Below are 13,324 nucleotides of genomic sequence, written 5' to 3'. Positions count from 1 at the left end.
ACACCATGTCATAAAGCAGTTTTTGGTATCCTCGAAGGACTCAAATCCATTTCCTTTGAATATTCTTTTGTTTGGGGAACAAAAATAAGTCTGTAGTGGGAAAGTCAGAGCTGTGGTGTGGATGGGGTAAGGTTTGCCAACAACAGTTCTTGTAGGAAAGCCCTTGCTATCCTTGAAGAATGAACAGGTCAGGTGCATTATGACGGAAAAAAATTACTCAGAGCAATTTTCCTTGCCTTTTCTTAACAATGTAGTTTTAAATTTTGTTTAAACTTCTTCGTAGTGATCAACCTGTGTCCTTTGAGAAAATCTTTTCAAGATTATCTTTTGGGAATCCTAAAAACAAAAAACAAAAAAACAAACTAGTGGTCATAACCTTCTGCGCTAACCAATCTGCCTTGACTTTAACGGGCCCAACAGATCCCTTCAGAAGCCGCTGTTTTGTGGGTTTATTTATGAAGGTACCACAACAAGACTAAGACAAGTGTTGTATTACTGAGAGAACTTGTCTGTAGCCATCCAGTGATTTTAGAAACATGTTTAAACATATTTTGTTTGAAATCAAGCCATGCCTAAATGAACTAGGACAGTAGGAGCAATACTTTGTGACTTACCTTCATACGCAACATTTTATTGTCTTCTTGCTTGAGTGCTCACTGCTTAGAAATAATTTTAATCTTGTTTGTGCCCCTTTGTATATGATACTTTGTTTTTCCTGAACGGCTTTCAGAATTCTCTTTGTCTTTGGTTTTGCAAAGTTAGGTTATTATATGTCCTGATGGGTTTCTTTTGGGGCCTGTCCTGTTTTGGATTCTCTGTGCTGCTTGTCTTTCAGGATATTAGGGAAGTTTTCTGCCAGCAAATCTTCAGTAATCTCCTTTTTTTTTTTTAAATAGATTGTTCCTCAAACAAATACTTTCAAGAGATTTGTCTTTTTGCTGATTCTGACTTTCATTGGCTTAATTCTACTACGTCCTTCCTTTGAATTATCTTTTTGTTATTTAATTGTTAATATTGCATATACTACTTTTTTATTTACGCTTTTCACATTTATAGAAATTCAGTATATTTAGTAGGTCGTTTGTGTTTGCCAAAAATGTGATACCAGCCATTCCTTCCACCACACTCTTACTCAACTGGACTCAGTGATTCATTGCCCTGGCCACACAGAAATCACACCACACTCACCACACTCAGAGTTACGGAATTTATTAGGGAAGTTAGAAGGTTACAATTCAGGGTCAGAAGTGCTCAGGGCACAGTGTGTAGTCAGGACCGCCTCCTCTCCTCAGTCATGCCTATAGACAGCCCTCTCTGCCCTGCCTGTGTTACAAAGCCCTTTCACTTTTAGGGCTGCTAATATGGCACTGTGGGCTAATGTGTCAGACTGCAGAGTCGTTTGAATTACAAGGTTGGTGGTTCAAGCTCACCAGCTGCTCCTTGGAAACCCTATACAGGGTTGCTATGGCACTTAACAGCAATAATGCTGTAAAACATACCACTGTACCATAAGCCTCAGCATGAAGGCTCTTGGCTCTAGCTCTGTGGTTCTGCAAGCCTAACTTCCCTAAGTAAGTGCCTGGAGGCACCCCATTCTATAAGCAAGCCTCCTTCTAGAGACACTTAGCTTAACTTGCTGTTTGGCCTGGGAAGCCCACTGCCATTTCTCTGGTGTCAGCTTTTTGTCCCTGGGTCAAGGAGGTTCAATGTGTAGGGATCTCGAGATCCAAGGGACATACTACTCCTGGCTCTTCATTGATTATAGTGAGATCCCCTGTCCCTGCTTCTGAGGTGGCTCAGTTTAAACACTTTCTGGAGTTTCTGGTTTTTACAATTACAGTGTACTCTGTTAACATCCATAGCTGAATCATGTCATTTTATTAGTACCTTCTCTTACCCAGTCCCAACAGAAAAGAACTATTTGGTGGGAGTTACAAGGAGTAAGGCTAGAAGAAATATATTAAATATTTCACTGTACCACAGAATTATAAAATAAACTAATTGTTTCATATGATTTAGAAACCTAAATAGCTTTTTTTCTTAAAAAAGTTGTTTTCTGTATGGTATTTGATCATTTCTAGACTCCTCGCCATATAACCACCACCACCAGTCTGTCACTGGTAGTGTAGTGCTTACGAATCGGGCTGCTCATCTCAAGGTCGGCAATTCGAAACTACCAGCTGTTCTGCAGGAGAAAGATGAGGCTTTCTGCTCCTGTAAAGATTTACAGCCTCAGAAACCCTGTGCAGTGTCACTATGGGTTGGAACTGGCTTGATGGCACTTAACAAGTCTATCACTATATTGTGATAACATGAAAAACTGTTGTAGTCACTGTCCTATATATTAACTTTTCCTAATTACTTTTGAGATTTATCAGTAAGAAAATTCTGTAATCAGCATGTTAATGTTTGTGGGTTTGTTACAGAGTAAATTAAGGGAGGGGAATATTACCTAAAAGAAGACAATTCACATAAAACTGAAAAAACATGCTACAATTGAGTTTTATTCAAGTACAGGAATAGTATTAAAATGTAAAAAGAGCCCATTAAAATCCATAGTTGCAGTGATGGTAAGAAATGGTATATTACAGTTTCCTTTGAAATCGACAGATAAGAAGGAAATGTGTTCAAGGTGTCACACGTGTTATGCTTAATACTTAACGTATTACAATAGAGTCCTGATGTGGTGCTGTAGGATAAGCACTGGACTGAACCACAAGATCAGTGGGTCAAACTTACCAGCTGCTCCTTGGAAACCCCATGTAGGGTTGCTATGAGTTGTAACCAACTTGACCGCACTTATTAACAACAATATATTCTAACAGCTTGGCACTAATCCCTTCTGATTATCATACTTCATCTCATCTAACCCTTGTGGTTGTTGTTAAGTGTTGTCGAGTTGGTTCCAACACATAGCAGCTGTATAGGGTTTCTGAGGAACAGCTGGTGGGTTTGAACCACTGACCTTGTGGTTAGCAGTCCATTGCTTATGCTACAGCACCACACCAGGATTCCACCTAACCCTCATAGCAGTATATATTAAAATTAGGGTAATGAGAGAGTATGAATATGACTTCTGTCTAGGATGTCATGAAAACTCGGATTGCCTACTTTTCAAACTGCCTTTACCTTACATGTTGTTTTTGTTGTTAAGTGCCATCAAGTCGGTTCTGACTCACAGTGACCCTGTGTAGGGTTTCCAAGGAGTGGCTAGTGAGTTTAAACTGCTGACCTTGTGGTTCATACTGACTTGGGGTCCCATGCTTATTCTACAGCACCACACCAGAACTCCCTACCTTATATGATGTTGTTCTTGTTAAGTGCTGTCAAGTCGGTTCTGACTCAGAGTAATCCTGTCTAGGGTTTCCGAGGAACAGCTGGTGGGCTTGAACTTCCAGCTTTGTGCAGTTCAAACTGACTTTGCAGTCCAGCCCATTAACCTTCAGCGCCACGCCAGGCCTCCCTATTTCTTATTACTTCTTGGTTACTATTGTGTTTATTGCCGTAACAGCATTCTGCATCACCTGTAAGTGTTATTTACAGGTTACTTTTGATTTCTGGCCTGCCTACTTGCCTACTAGGATATAAGCTTTAAGAAGACCTTGTCTATTATTAGTTCATCGTTAAATCCCTGGTACCTAGCACAGTGCTTAGTAAAATATGTTAGACGCTTAAGAACTGCTGGTCAAATTGCTGTCCTGAGGATGTTGATGATCATCTCAATTTTACAAGGAGAGTAAATCACCCCAAATTGTACATTCAGTATGTTACAGAGCCAGGAGCAGCATGTACTTTAGTGTGCCATACTATAGTCAGAGGTGTAGTCTGTCAGTTTAACTTTATTGACTGTTGATAAGAGTTAAGCATGTCTTATAAACAGCAGAATAAAGGTAAAATTCCAGATGATCTGCATTTGACTTTAACTGCTTGAATCATACTACTTAAAAAAAAGTTGTTGTAAAATGAAATTATAAATGGTCATCTTTTTGGGATTTTGTATTTACAGGTAAAATTTATGAAGACCATTCCAGGTACAGCCCTAGTAGAAATGGGTGATGAATATGCTGTAGAAAGAGCTGTCACACACCTTAATAATGTCAAATTATTTGGGAAAAGACTTAATGTTTGGTAATTATTTATCTTAAGTGATAAGTTATTAAAATATTTTTTCTTATTTTTAAAATCTTTACCTTTATTAGAAACAAATATTTTAGTGTAACTGAGAGCACACTTGAAGCTAGCAACTGTAGCATTGTCATGTAGATGAAGCATTAGCACTCTGTAAGTTAGATTTTGCCTGCCTATACCTAGTTTTTCATTTCATGATCATTTAACAGCATGTTAAATGGAACATTATTATGCTAAACTTTTCTAATAATAGTAGATGTTCTTTGTAATCGGTCTAAACTATAGAAAGTGTTGATTAGATGTCTAAAGTCTAAACTATAGAAAGTGTTGATTAGATGTCTAAACTATAAAAAGGATTCCAATTAAATACCTTGTTTCAATAGTTTTGTAAGCCTCCCCCTCCCCCCGTTTACATTGATGCAGGTAGAATATGTTAATGTTGAGACTGTTTGCTGCTTTTTATCTAATAGGAGGTATGATCTGTATGTTTTTCCTTTCTAATCTTTAGTGTATCTAAACAACATTCTGTTGTTCCAAGTCAAATATTTGAGCTGGAGGATGGTACAAGTAGCTACAAGGATTTTGCAATGAGCAAAAATAATCGTTTTACAAGTGCTGGCCAAGCATCTAAGAATATTATCCAGCCACCCTCTTGTGTGCTGCATTATTATAACGTCCCATTGTGTGTCACAGAAGAGACCTTCACAAAGGTAGGCATTGGCTGATGAAACACAAATATGTTTAGAATGTCACTGTTTCCTAGTTTAGAATAACTTGTGCTTTATTTTAAAGTTTTTTTGGCTCTTCTGATTCTGATAGTGTTGTAGTTGTTAAGTGCTGTTGAGTTCGTTTCAACTCCTAGCGACTCATTAAAGGGTTTCTGAGGAGTGGCTGGTGAAGTTGAAGTGCTGACCTTGTGGTTCATTCAGACTGTCTTGTGGTCCAATGCACTATCCTATAGGGCCACACATCCTGTTATTTATTTGGTACTGTGTAATTCTTTCTTTCACCTTTGTACTGTTTTGACCTTCATTTTTCACTGTTCTGTTGTTGGTTTCTGGCCCAGATTTGGGATTAGAATAAGGTACCCTTACTTCTGCACTTACAGAATTGTTTTTCTTTTTGTTGTAAATTGGGTGGCGGTTTACAGAACAGATCATCATTCAGCAAATTATACACTTCATTTCGTTTCACTTACTGCAATCTCCGCATCAGTTTATAAAAGTACTTACTATGCTTTTAAATCTCGCCCATAGCAAAACATTATGTAACTTAAAAAATAACCTACTATAAAAAATGCTTGAGGAAAAGAACTGGTTTTTTGAAACTACTTCTGTCTTCCTTGCCCACTGCTGTTGAGTCCATTCTGGCTCAGAGTGGCTCAGACTAGAGCTGCTCTGTAGGGTTTCCAAGGCTTATCAGTCTTACAGAAGCAGATGATCTCTTCTTTTTCTTGAAGAGCAGCTGGTGAGTTTGAACTGTCAACCTTGTGGGTAGCAACCCAATGTTTAGTCAGCAGGACTCCTAGTCAGCTCTGAGAATATGTAAAGAGGCTTCAAAAAAATTAATGGAAAACAGGAATTGAGAGATAATGAAATTTTTCCATGAATTTTTGAAGCCTCCTCATACAATTCAGTTGCAAATTAGTGATTTCATTGGTCACTACATAAATTACATAAGTTATAGAATTTCACAATTTTTCTCATATAATTTGATAATAGCCTAAAAACTTACTTAATTCATTCATGCCAGACTGAAAGCTTGAATTCTGCAACAAAGTCTATTTTGTTTTTTTTTTTAAAAAAAAAAAAATAGAAAAAACGTGGGAGTATTATTTTGGTCATGTTTTTAATGAAATTTTACATTTCTTTGACAGTTGTGTAATGACCATGAAGTTCTTACATTCATCAAATATAAAGTGTTTGATGTAAAACGTAAGTGGACATCTCTTCTTTGTAAGTTTCTAGTTAATTGATAACGGAGATAACAATTTTACTTGTTGCTTTGTTTTGTTTTAGCTTCTGCCAAAACACTTTCTGGGCTACTAGAATGGGAATGCAAAACAGATGCAGTAGAAGCCCTCACAGCACTTAATCACTACCAGATCCGAGTTCCAAGTAAGTCCAGTGGTTTATTTGTAGCCTCATTAGTCACTGGAAGTTAAACTTCAGAAACACTGAACACTATCTAAAGATAACAGTTAATTCGTGTATGTTTTATTTTAATATTGAGAAGTACAACAGAGAGAAAAGAAGGCATAAAATTCTATAGCCCAGGTAAGTCCTGTATTGTAAGGGTCAGTACTCTGGATGCAGTTTCACTTGACAGTTTACAGTCAAGCTGCTGTAGTCATCTCAGGCCTCTTTTGGGGCTGTAGAGTCCACTTCCAAGATTATTCATGTGAAAAGTAAAACAAAAAGATCACTTGTGCTTTTGACAGACCTCAATTCCTTGCAGTGTGACTCGTAATGGTATTTGGCTTTCTGCGTGATCCAAGAGAGATGAGAACAAGAGATAAAAACAGGAGCCACCAACTGAATATTAGAGAGACATGTTGTTAGGTATCTTCAAGTTAGTTTCTACTTACAGCAACCCTGTGTACAACAGAATGAAACCCTGTCTGGTTTTGTGCTAGCCTCACTGTTTGTTGTGTATAAAGGTGACATACCATCGCTTTTTCTTTAATCCGTTGATCACACAGACCAATCCTGGTACAATGTTGGATCATGGGGTCATTTTGGAGGCGGGTTCTCCCAGTCCTTATTGACCATTTTAGAAGAAAGCAATATATTTATGTGGTAAGAAAACTCAAACAATACATAAAGGTACAAAATGAAAAGTTAAAGCTTTTCACACCTTTCAGCCTTTTTTGTTTCCTCTTTGCTTCCTCCTCCCTATTGTTGGTATATTTTCATAGCTGTCATCTACAAAGTTGTAATGAACATTGATTAGTGAATTCCTGAACCATTGCTCTAGGGAAAATACAGGGTTAGGTTCCTTTAACCGCTGGTCACAATGTTTTCATCAACTGTCAATACAAAACCATGTTTTATGTCTATATCTGTTTAAAGACAGCATTGTGGATCAGTAACATTGATCTGAGTCAGCCAACAGACTATTATAAAACCATGCCTAAATAAGAAGTTTACCTACACTTCGGCACTATGCCTGGGCACCCCCTCCCTTTTTCTGTTGTTGTAAGAAGGACTCCTGGTGTGGCACTGTAGTATGAGCACTGGACTGTTAACCATGAGGTTGGTGGTTCAAATCCCCTGGGTGGTCCTTGGAAATCCTATACAGGGTTGGCATGAATTGGAACCGACTGGACTGGATGGCAGTAAGAACAACATATGTAACAAAGCATCTGTTCTGTAAGCATGTGTCAGTGTACAGTTCTGTAAGCATGTGTCAGTGTATAGTTCAGTAGCAGTGTTTACCTCCACCATGCTGTGCAGGCATTGCTTGTAGGAATATTTCTCCAGCAGTCACTCCCCATTGTTCTCTTCCTCCAGTCCCCCCACCCCCCATAGGCACTCATAAACTTGTGTCTCTATGCATTTGCCTAGTTCAGATGTTATGCATAAATGGGATTATACAGTATTTGTTCTTTTGTGCTTGATTGGAGGGCCATTTTAAGCCATGAAATCACCAACACAAAGCACATAAATGCAAAAAAAAAACCCCAAAAAAACCCAAAACATGGCACTAGATAAACCATGGAAAGGACACTTATTTACTGAAACAAGAAGTCAGAGTGTCACTTTGTGCACCCTCAGCTGGGATGTGCACATTGAGCTACTCTTCAGTACATTGTGAGAAAGACTACAGTTGTATTATTGAGTAAGCCTTAAGCCAGCCTATGATTTATATCACAGGCAATCTACTAAAAAGATTGCAGACAAAGGAATTTTATCCTTTTATATATAGTTAAGCCCATATAACATGTTTTGCACACATTCTCAAGATAAATGATAACTGATACTCAGTTGAGAGGACTTTGACAACATCATTTGTTACTGAGCCTAAATTCACTTGATAATTGGGGTAGCCACTTGTGTTTTCTGAATGCCTGTGTCCAAGGACGAGAAAAAAATAAACTTTTATTTTTGTGAAGTGGGAGAGGTATGTTTGCATATTGGAGCCAAGGCTAGCTCTCCTATCCTCTCAGGAAACTGGGAGATAGAAAGAGATGGCTTTTAGGTCTTTAAGGAAACATTCTTGGGTTGTAAAAATAACAAAAAACTTATTTAGCCTTTAAAAAGATTATATACATTTCAAAGAGGCAGAAAAAGAAACTTATAATGTAAGTTTTCTATAGTAAATAAATACTCTAAGAACAATAGGGGGCTTCTTCTCCGTTTTCACCAGAGAGGATTAAACCTTTCTTTTTCTTTACTCTCTTTCTTCTAGTTTATGTTTGCTCTTACAGTATTGATTTTTGAATTACAAATAAATTTTGGAAGTAGACAGATTTACAAATATGGAATCCACAAGTAATGAGAACTGACTGTATGCACATTTGTTAACGTACACAAAATGGTTCTTTTATATGTATGGTTCTACACCTTGTTACCTTGCTGTTTTCATGAACTAGATCTTGGAGCCATTTTTGTATCAGCATATCCAAAGTACTATTTCAAAATAATAAGTTTGCAGGGTATTCATTCATAGTAGCAATTGTTGTCAAGTGCCATTGAGTTGGTTTCAACTCACAGTGACCCTGTGTAGGATTTCCAAGGAATGGCTGGTGGGTTTGAACCACCAACCTTATGGTTAGCAGTCCATTGCTTATCCTACAGCATCACTTGAGGACTTTGTTCATAGTGGTGGTGGTTGTTGTTAACTGCCGTCAAGTCAATTCCGACCCACAGCGACCCTGTTTAGGGTTTCCAAGGAGCAGCTGGTGAACTTGAACCATTGACGTTGCAGTTCAAAGGACTTTGCAGTCTGACGCATTAGCCCACAGCGCCACACCAGGACACAATAGTTTATCGGTTTCCTAATGATGAATGTTTTGGTTGTTTCCAATAAACATCCTATCGTTGCTCTTTTTAAGGGATCTCTCTCTGTAGGACAGTTTCCTGTGTGTTGTTAAGTTCTGTTGAATCCGTTCTGACTCACAGTGACCCTGTATAGGACTTCCAAGGAGTGGCTGATGGGTTTGAATCACCAACCTTGAAGTTAGCAGTCCAGTGCTTATCCTACAGTACCACACCAGCACTCAGATTTCCTATTAATGCTGGGCATACTGTTAGGTGCCATCAGTTGATGTTTGACTCATAGTGACACCACCCCATATGACAGAGTAGAGTGCCCCCTATGGTTTTCCAGGCTGGAATCATAATGGGAGCAGATTTCCCAGAGGTTTTTCCTGCTGAGCTGCTAGATGGTTTTGAACCTAGCAGCTGAGCACATAGCCATTGTGCCTCCAGAGCTCCTTAGTGGAGGGCATAAGAGTTTATATTTTAAAAGATGTTACTAGATTGCCCTTTAGAAATGTTTTATCTTTATAGGTACATTTCCAGGTGTGATATGTATGAATGTCCATGGCCCAAACCCTACTGCTATCACTGAATGTTGGCAGACCAATGAGATAAATGAGATACGATATCCCATTGTTTTAATTTCTGTCAAGTGAAATTGTCACCTTTTGTTAATTCTCTTCATCTTCTTTTCCTAAATTTGAATTGTAAAGGATCTACCTCTTTTTTTTACCAAGCAAAGAACATTCAAGTATTTAACTGTTGAAACTTTGCTGTGTAATATACTTTGTTCCAGGATCCAAAAGGTATTAACACTGCATTTTAAAAATAATAGGGTAACATTCTTACTTTTTTTTTGGTATGATGTTAGAAGGGTCATTAAGAAATAAAAAAGAGTACAAAAGAGCTCTAAAAAGTCTGTGGAAAATCCCATTCTCTTTTAATTTGATACGCAACAAGCTTTATGAAACCCCCATGCACATACTGAGGGCTAATTTTTGGTAAAATAACAGATCTGGGATTTGCCTTTAAATATTCCAGTTGCCAAAAAGTATGTGGAGGTTTGGTAGGTGAAATAAGACTGTCAAATGTTGGTAATTATTGAAACTGGGTGATAAATATGTGTGTGTGTGTGGGGGGGGGGAATGCTATATGAAAAACACTCGACCGCAAGGTTAATTTAAATTGCAAAGTTGGTTTTGAACCGCAAGGTTGGCAGTTCAAACTCACCGGCTGCTCCTTGAAAACCCTATATAGGGGCACTATGAATTGGAACCTACTTGACGGCACCTAACAACAACAACAATTATACTAAAGTTTAAAAAAAGGAATAGCTTATCTTTTAAGGAGCTCTGGTAGCGTAGTGGTTATGAATCGGGCTGTGAGCCGTAAGGTCAGCAGTTCGAAACTACCAGCTGTTCCACGGGAGAAAGATGAGGCTTTCTGCTCCCATAAAGATTTACAGCCATGGAAACCCTGTACAGGGTCGCTATGAGTCGGAACCGACTCCACAGCACATAACAACAACAACAACATCTTACTTTTGGTCACTAAAGTACATTCGAGTAGTGAATCAAGCTTAATTTTTTATATAAAATTTAAATGCCATTAAATTGTATGCATATTTGACAGTATATAGTCAAGCTAGTGTATGGGTTGTAAATTTATTGGAGTGGAGAAAATTTTTGTCCTCGGCACTGCCTTGCAAATAGTTATTGATGAATGTTCTTTTTCCCTTATGAGAATTTTTTTTTCTCTTGAGCCCTCTAAAGCTTTAATACTATAATTCTGATACATTCAAATACCAGAATTATTTCTTTGCTCTGATTTTTCATATAATCAACCAGTGAAGAGTTATGTCTGCTGGTTTTGCAAAATACAAGACAAATTTATAAAATGGAAGGATTTTTATGAATTGTATTCAAACTCTTTTGGGGTATTAATTGTATTCAAACTCATATATCATATCTTGATGTGACACTGTAGGATAAACACTGACCTGTTAACCACAAGGTCAGTGGTTCAAACCCACCAGCTACTCCTTGGAAGCCCTCTTTAGGGTCGTTGCTGTGAGTCAGAAGCGACTTGACAACAACATGTCCTATTGATGATCTGAAATAGTATACTAGATCTTCTGGAACACAGATATCTTCATGTACATTCCGGTCTTGTCCCACCTCCCAGGCTATAATTGGATTGACTTTGTGAAGGAGTTACTATTGACAATATTTTCTGTAGAGTGAGCTTTGCTGATGGATATAGGTCTGATAATGATATGATTTATTTTTAATAATCAATGAATTTACTAAACGGTGAATGCCTTCTATATGCCAGATAATGTAGGAATGTAGCAAGACGCAATGGACTGCCTCCTAGTAGATATGAACAAAACTAATCTCCTTACTTTTACACAGACATTTTTTGAATTTATAGTCTTCTAATACTAATATAAGGGTAAAATAATGTACTTTACAAATTTAAGGTCATCTGAAAGTTTGATAAAGTGAACTAATACTAACTTCTTACAATTTTTACAGATGGTTCCAATCCTTACACATTGAAGCTTTGTTTTTCTACATCATCCCATTTATAAGAAGAGAGGAGCATGTTAGAATTTATGTTCACGTTTACTACCATTTTAAATCTACACTTCATTTAAAAAATCTAAAGTGGTTGATCTAATGTTGCCTTGCTTACTTTGACTTAAGACCCTGTTCTGTAATAAACAGATATTTTGCTTCAAGTGAATTTGTTGTAAACTTTAATATTGAATTGTTTTCATTTTAAAATAGAGTATCCTAATGTAGACTATCTACAACTTCATTGTAGATTATACAAATATATGCTTTTTAACCTTATTACTATAATTTTTCTTCCACAGTGAAAATATATTTGCATTCTTAATGCTAATTATCTGCAAGTATTTTTCCATTGTGTATGAGATTAATGCAGGTAAAAGTATTGCATTTTAATATTATAGAATTCTTATTCTATGTTTAGATGTTTTAAGTATGTTGCAGTTGTTCATATTAAACATAACTTGTATTTATTAAGTATTTTAATCAAGTTTGAGAATAGCATTGCACATAATAAATTTTAAGTACTACAGATTTATCTGATTTTATATTTCTGAAAGCCTAACAGACATATGAATACGCTTGTATAGTATGCACCCAAACTTATTTAAATTGGTGTCTTTTTTTTTTTAATGTCATTGTCCGTTTGTATTGACATGCCTCTTCTCTGTTTCTAGTTCCAGTTTGGAGATTTTATAAAGTTACAGCAGTGAGTTAATGTGTTCTTCTTTATTTGTTGCACATGACTTAATTTTGAAAGTACTTGACGTTGAGATTTTAATAGAAGCTGTGATGAGCAGTCCCTCTTCTAGATAATAATCTGGGATTCATGGGTGGTCTTCAGTGAGTCTGTGAGCCCCCTGAAGCTGTATGTAGAATTTTGGGTATTTGCATTTTTATTTTTTACTCTTGGATCCATCAGTAATATTTGTATTTTTCTATATGGTGCCAACGTATAAGGATATAATTTTATTTTTATTCCAAACAGATAGCTATTTGTCTCAACATCATTTATTAAACATTCTTTCTTCCACTGGATCTGGTTTTCCCCCCTTTTTTATAGACAAATAAGATTTGTGGACTAAATATGGTAATAAGAAACTCATTTATAATTTAGCACACTCATTTTAAGTTTTTTTATAGTAGAAAATTGATGTAGCCATTTTATTTTCATTTTAAAAGAAGGAAGAATATTTATCTTCCTTAGTTAGGAACGTCATAGTTTCCAATAGCAATTTTGTGACTTGAGACTTTTAAACCAATTTACAAATACAAGTTTCACTTAGATTGTTTGTAAAGACTTTATTTTGGTTTTCAATGTTAAAAAAAAAATGATAAGTTTGTTTTTATTCTTTTACAAATGTGGTTATCAGTTTTTAAAAAATTAAAGAGCTGTTGAATAGCATACTGAAACCAAATTCATATTAATGGTATTTCCTCTTAAATTTTGACAGCTGTAGACCAATATCCCTGAGCCCTCTAAACATGAAACTTATAAATTGAATCTACAAGTATTTAAGATCCTTGTCTTTCGTTCTCTACTGCTACTCTAACAAACACATTGATTCTCACAGTTCAGGAAGCTGGAAGATCAAATCCAGGGTGCCACTTCTCTGGGAAGGCTCGCTCTCTCTGTCC

General features: G+C 36.7%; 1 protein-coding gene across 4 annotated transcripts in view; it reads left to right on the top strand.

The window, feature by feature from the left end:
• HNRNPLL (heterogeneous nuclear ribonucleoprotein L-like) overlaps positions 1 to 12,722 on the top strand; it is a 58,070-nt gene extending 45,348 nt beyond the window's left edge. For 2 of the 4 annotated variants that reach the window (XM_006839371.1, XM_006839370.1), the window contains 5 exons: positions 4,007 to 4,128; positions 4,637 to 4,838; positions 6,005 to 6,062; positions 6,147 to 6,245; positions 11,648 to 12,722. In XM_006839371.1, coding sequence (XP_006839434.1) covers positions 4,007 to 4,128; positions 4,637 to 4,838; positions 6,005 to 6,062; positions 6,147 to 6,245; positions 11,648 to 11,703 — 537 coding nt within the window. In that variant the 3' untranslated portion in view covers positions 11,704 to 12,722. The remainder of the gene's footprint in view (positions 1 to 4,006; positions 4,129 to 4,636; positions 4,839 to 6,004; positions 6,063 to 6,146; positions 6,246 to 11,647) is intronic. The other 2 variants (XM_006839373.1, XM_006839372.1) reach the window with 2 other exon arrangements.
• Positions 12,723 to 13,324: the final 602 nt, after the last annotated feature.

Source organism: Chrysochloris asiatica, unplaced genomic scaffold, assembly GCF_000296735.1.
Source record: "Chrysochloris asiatica unplaced genomic scaffold, ChrAsi1.0 scaffold00024, whole genome shotgun sequence".
Lineage (NCBI taxonomy): Eukaryota > Metazoa > Chordata > Mammalia > Afrosoricida > Chrysochloridae > Chrysochloris > Chrysochloris asiatica.
This window is presented reverse-complemented; position numbering and strand designations above follow the sequence as displayed.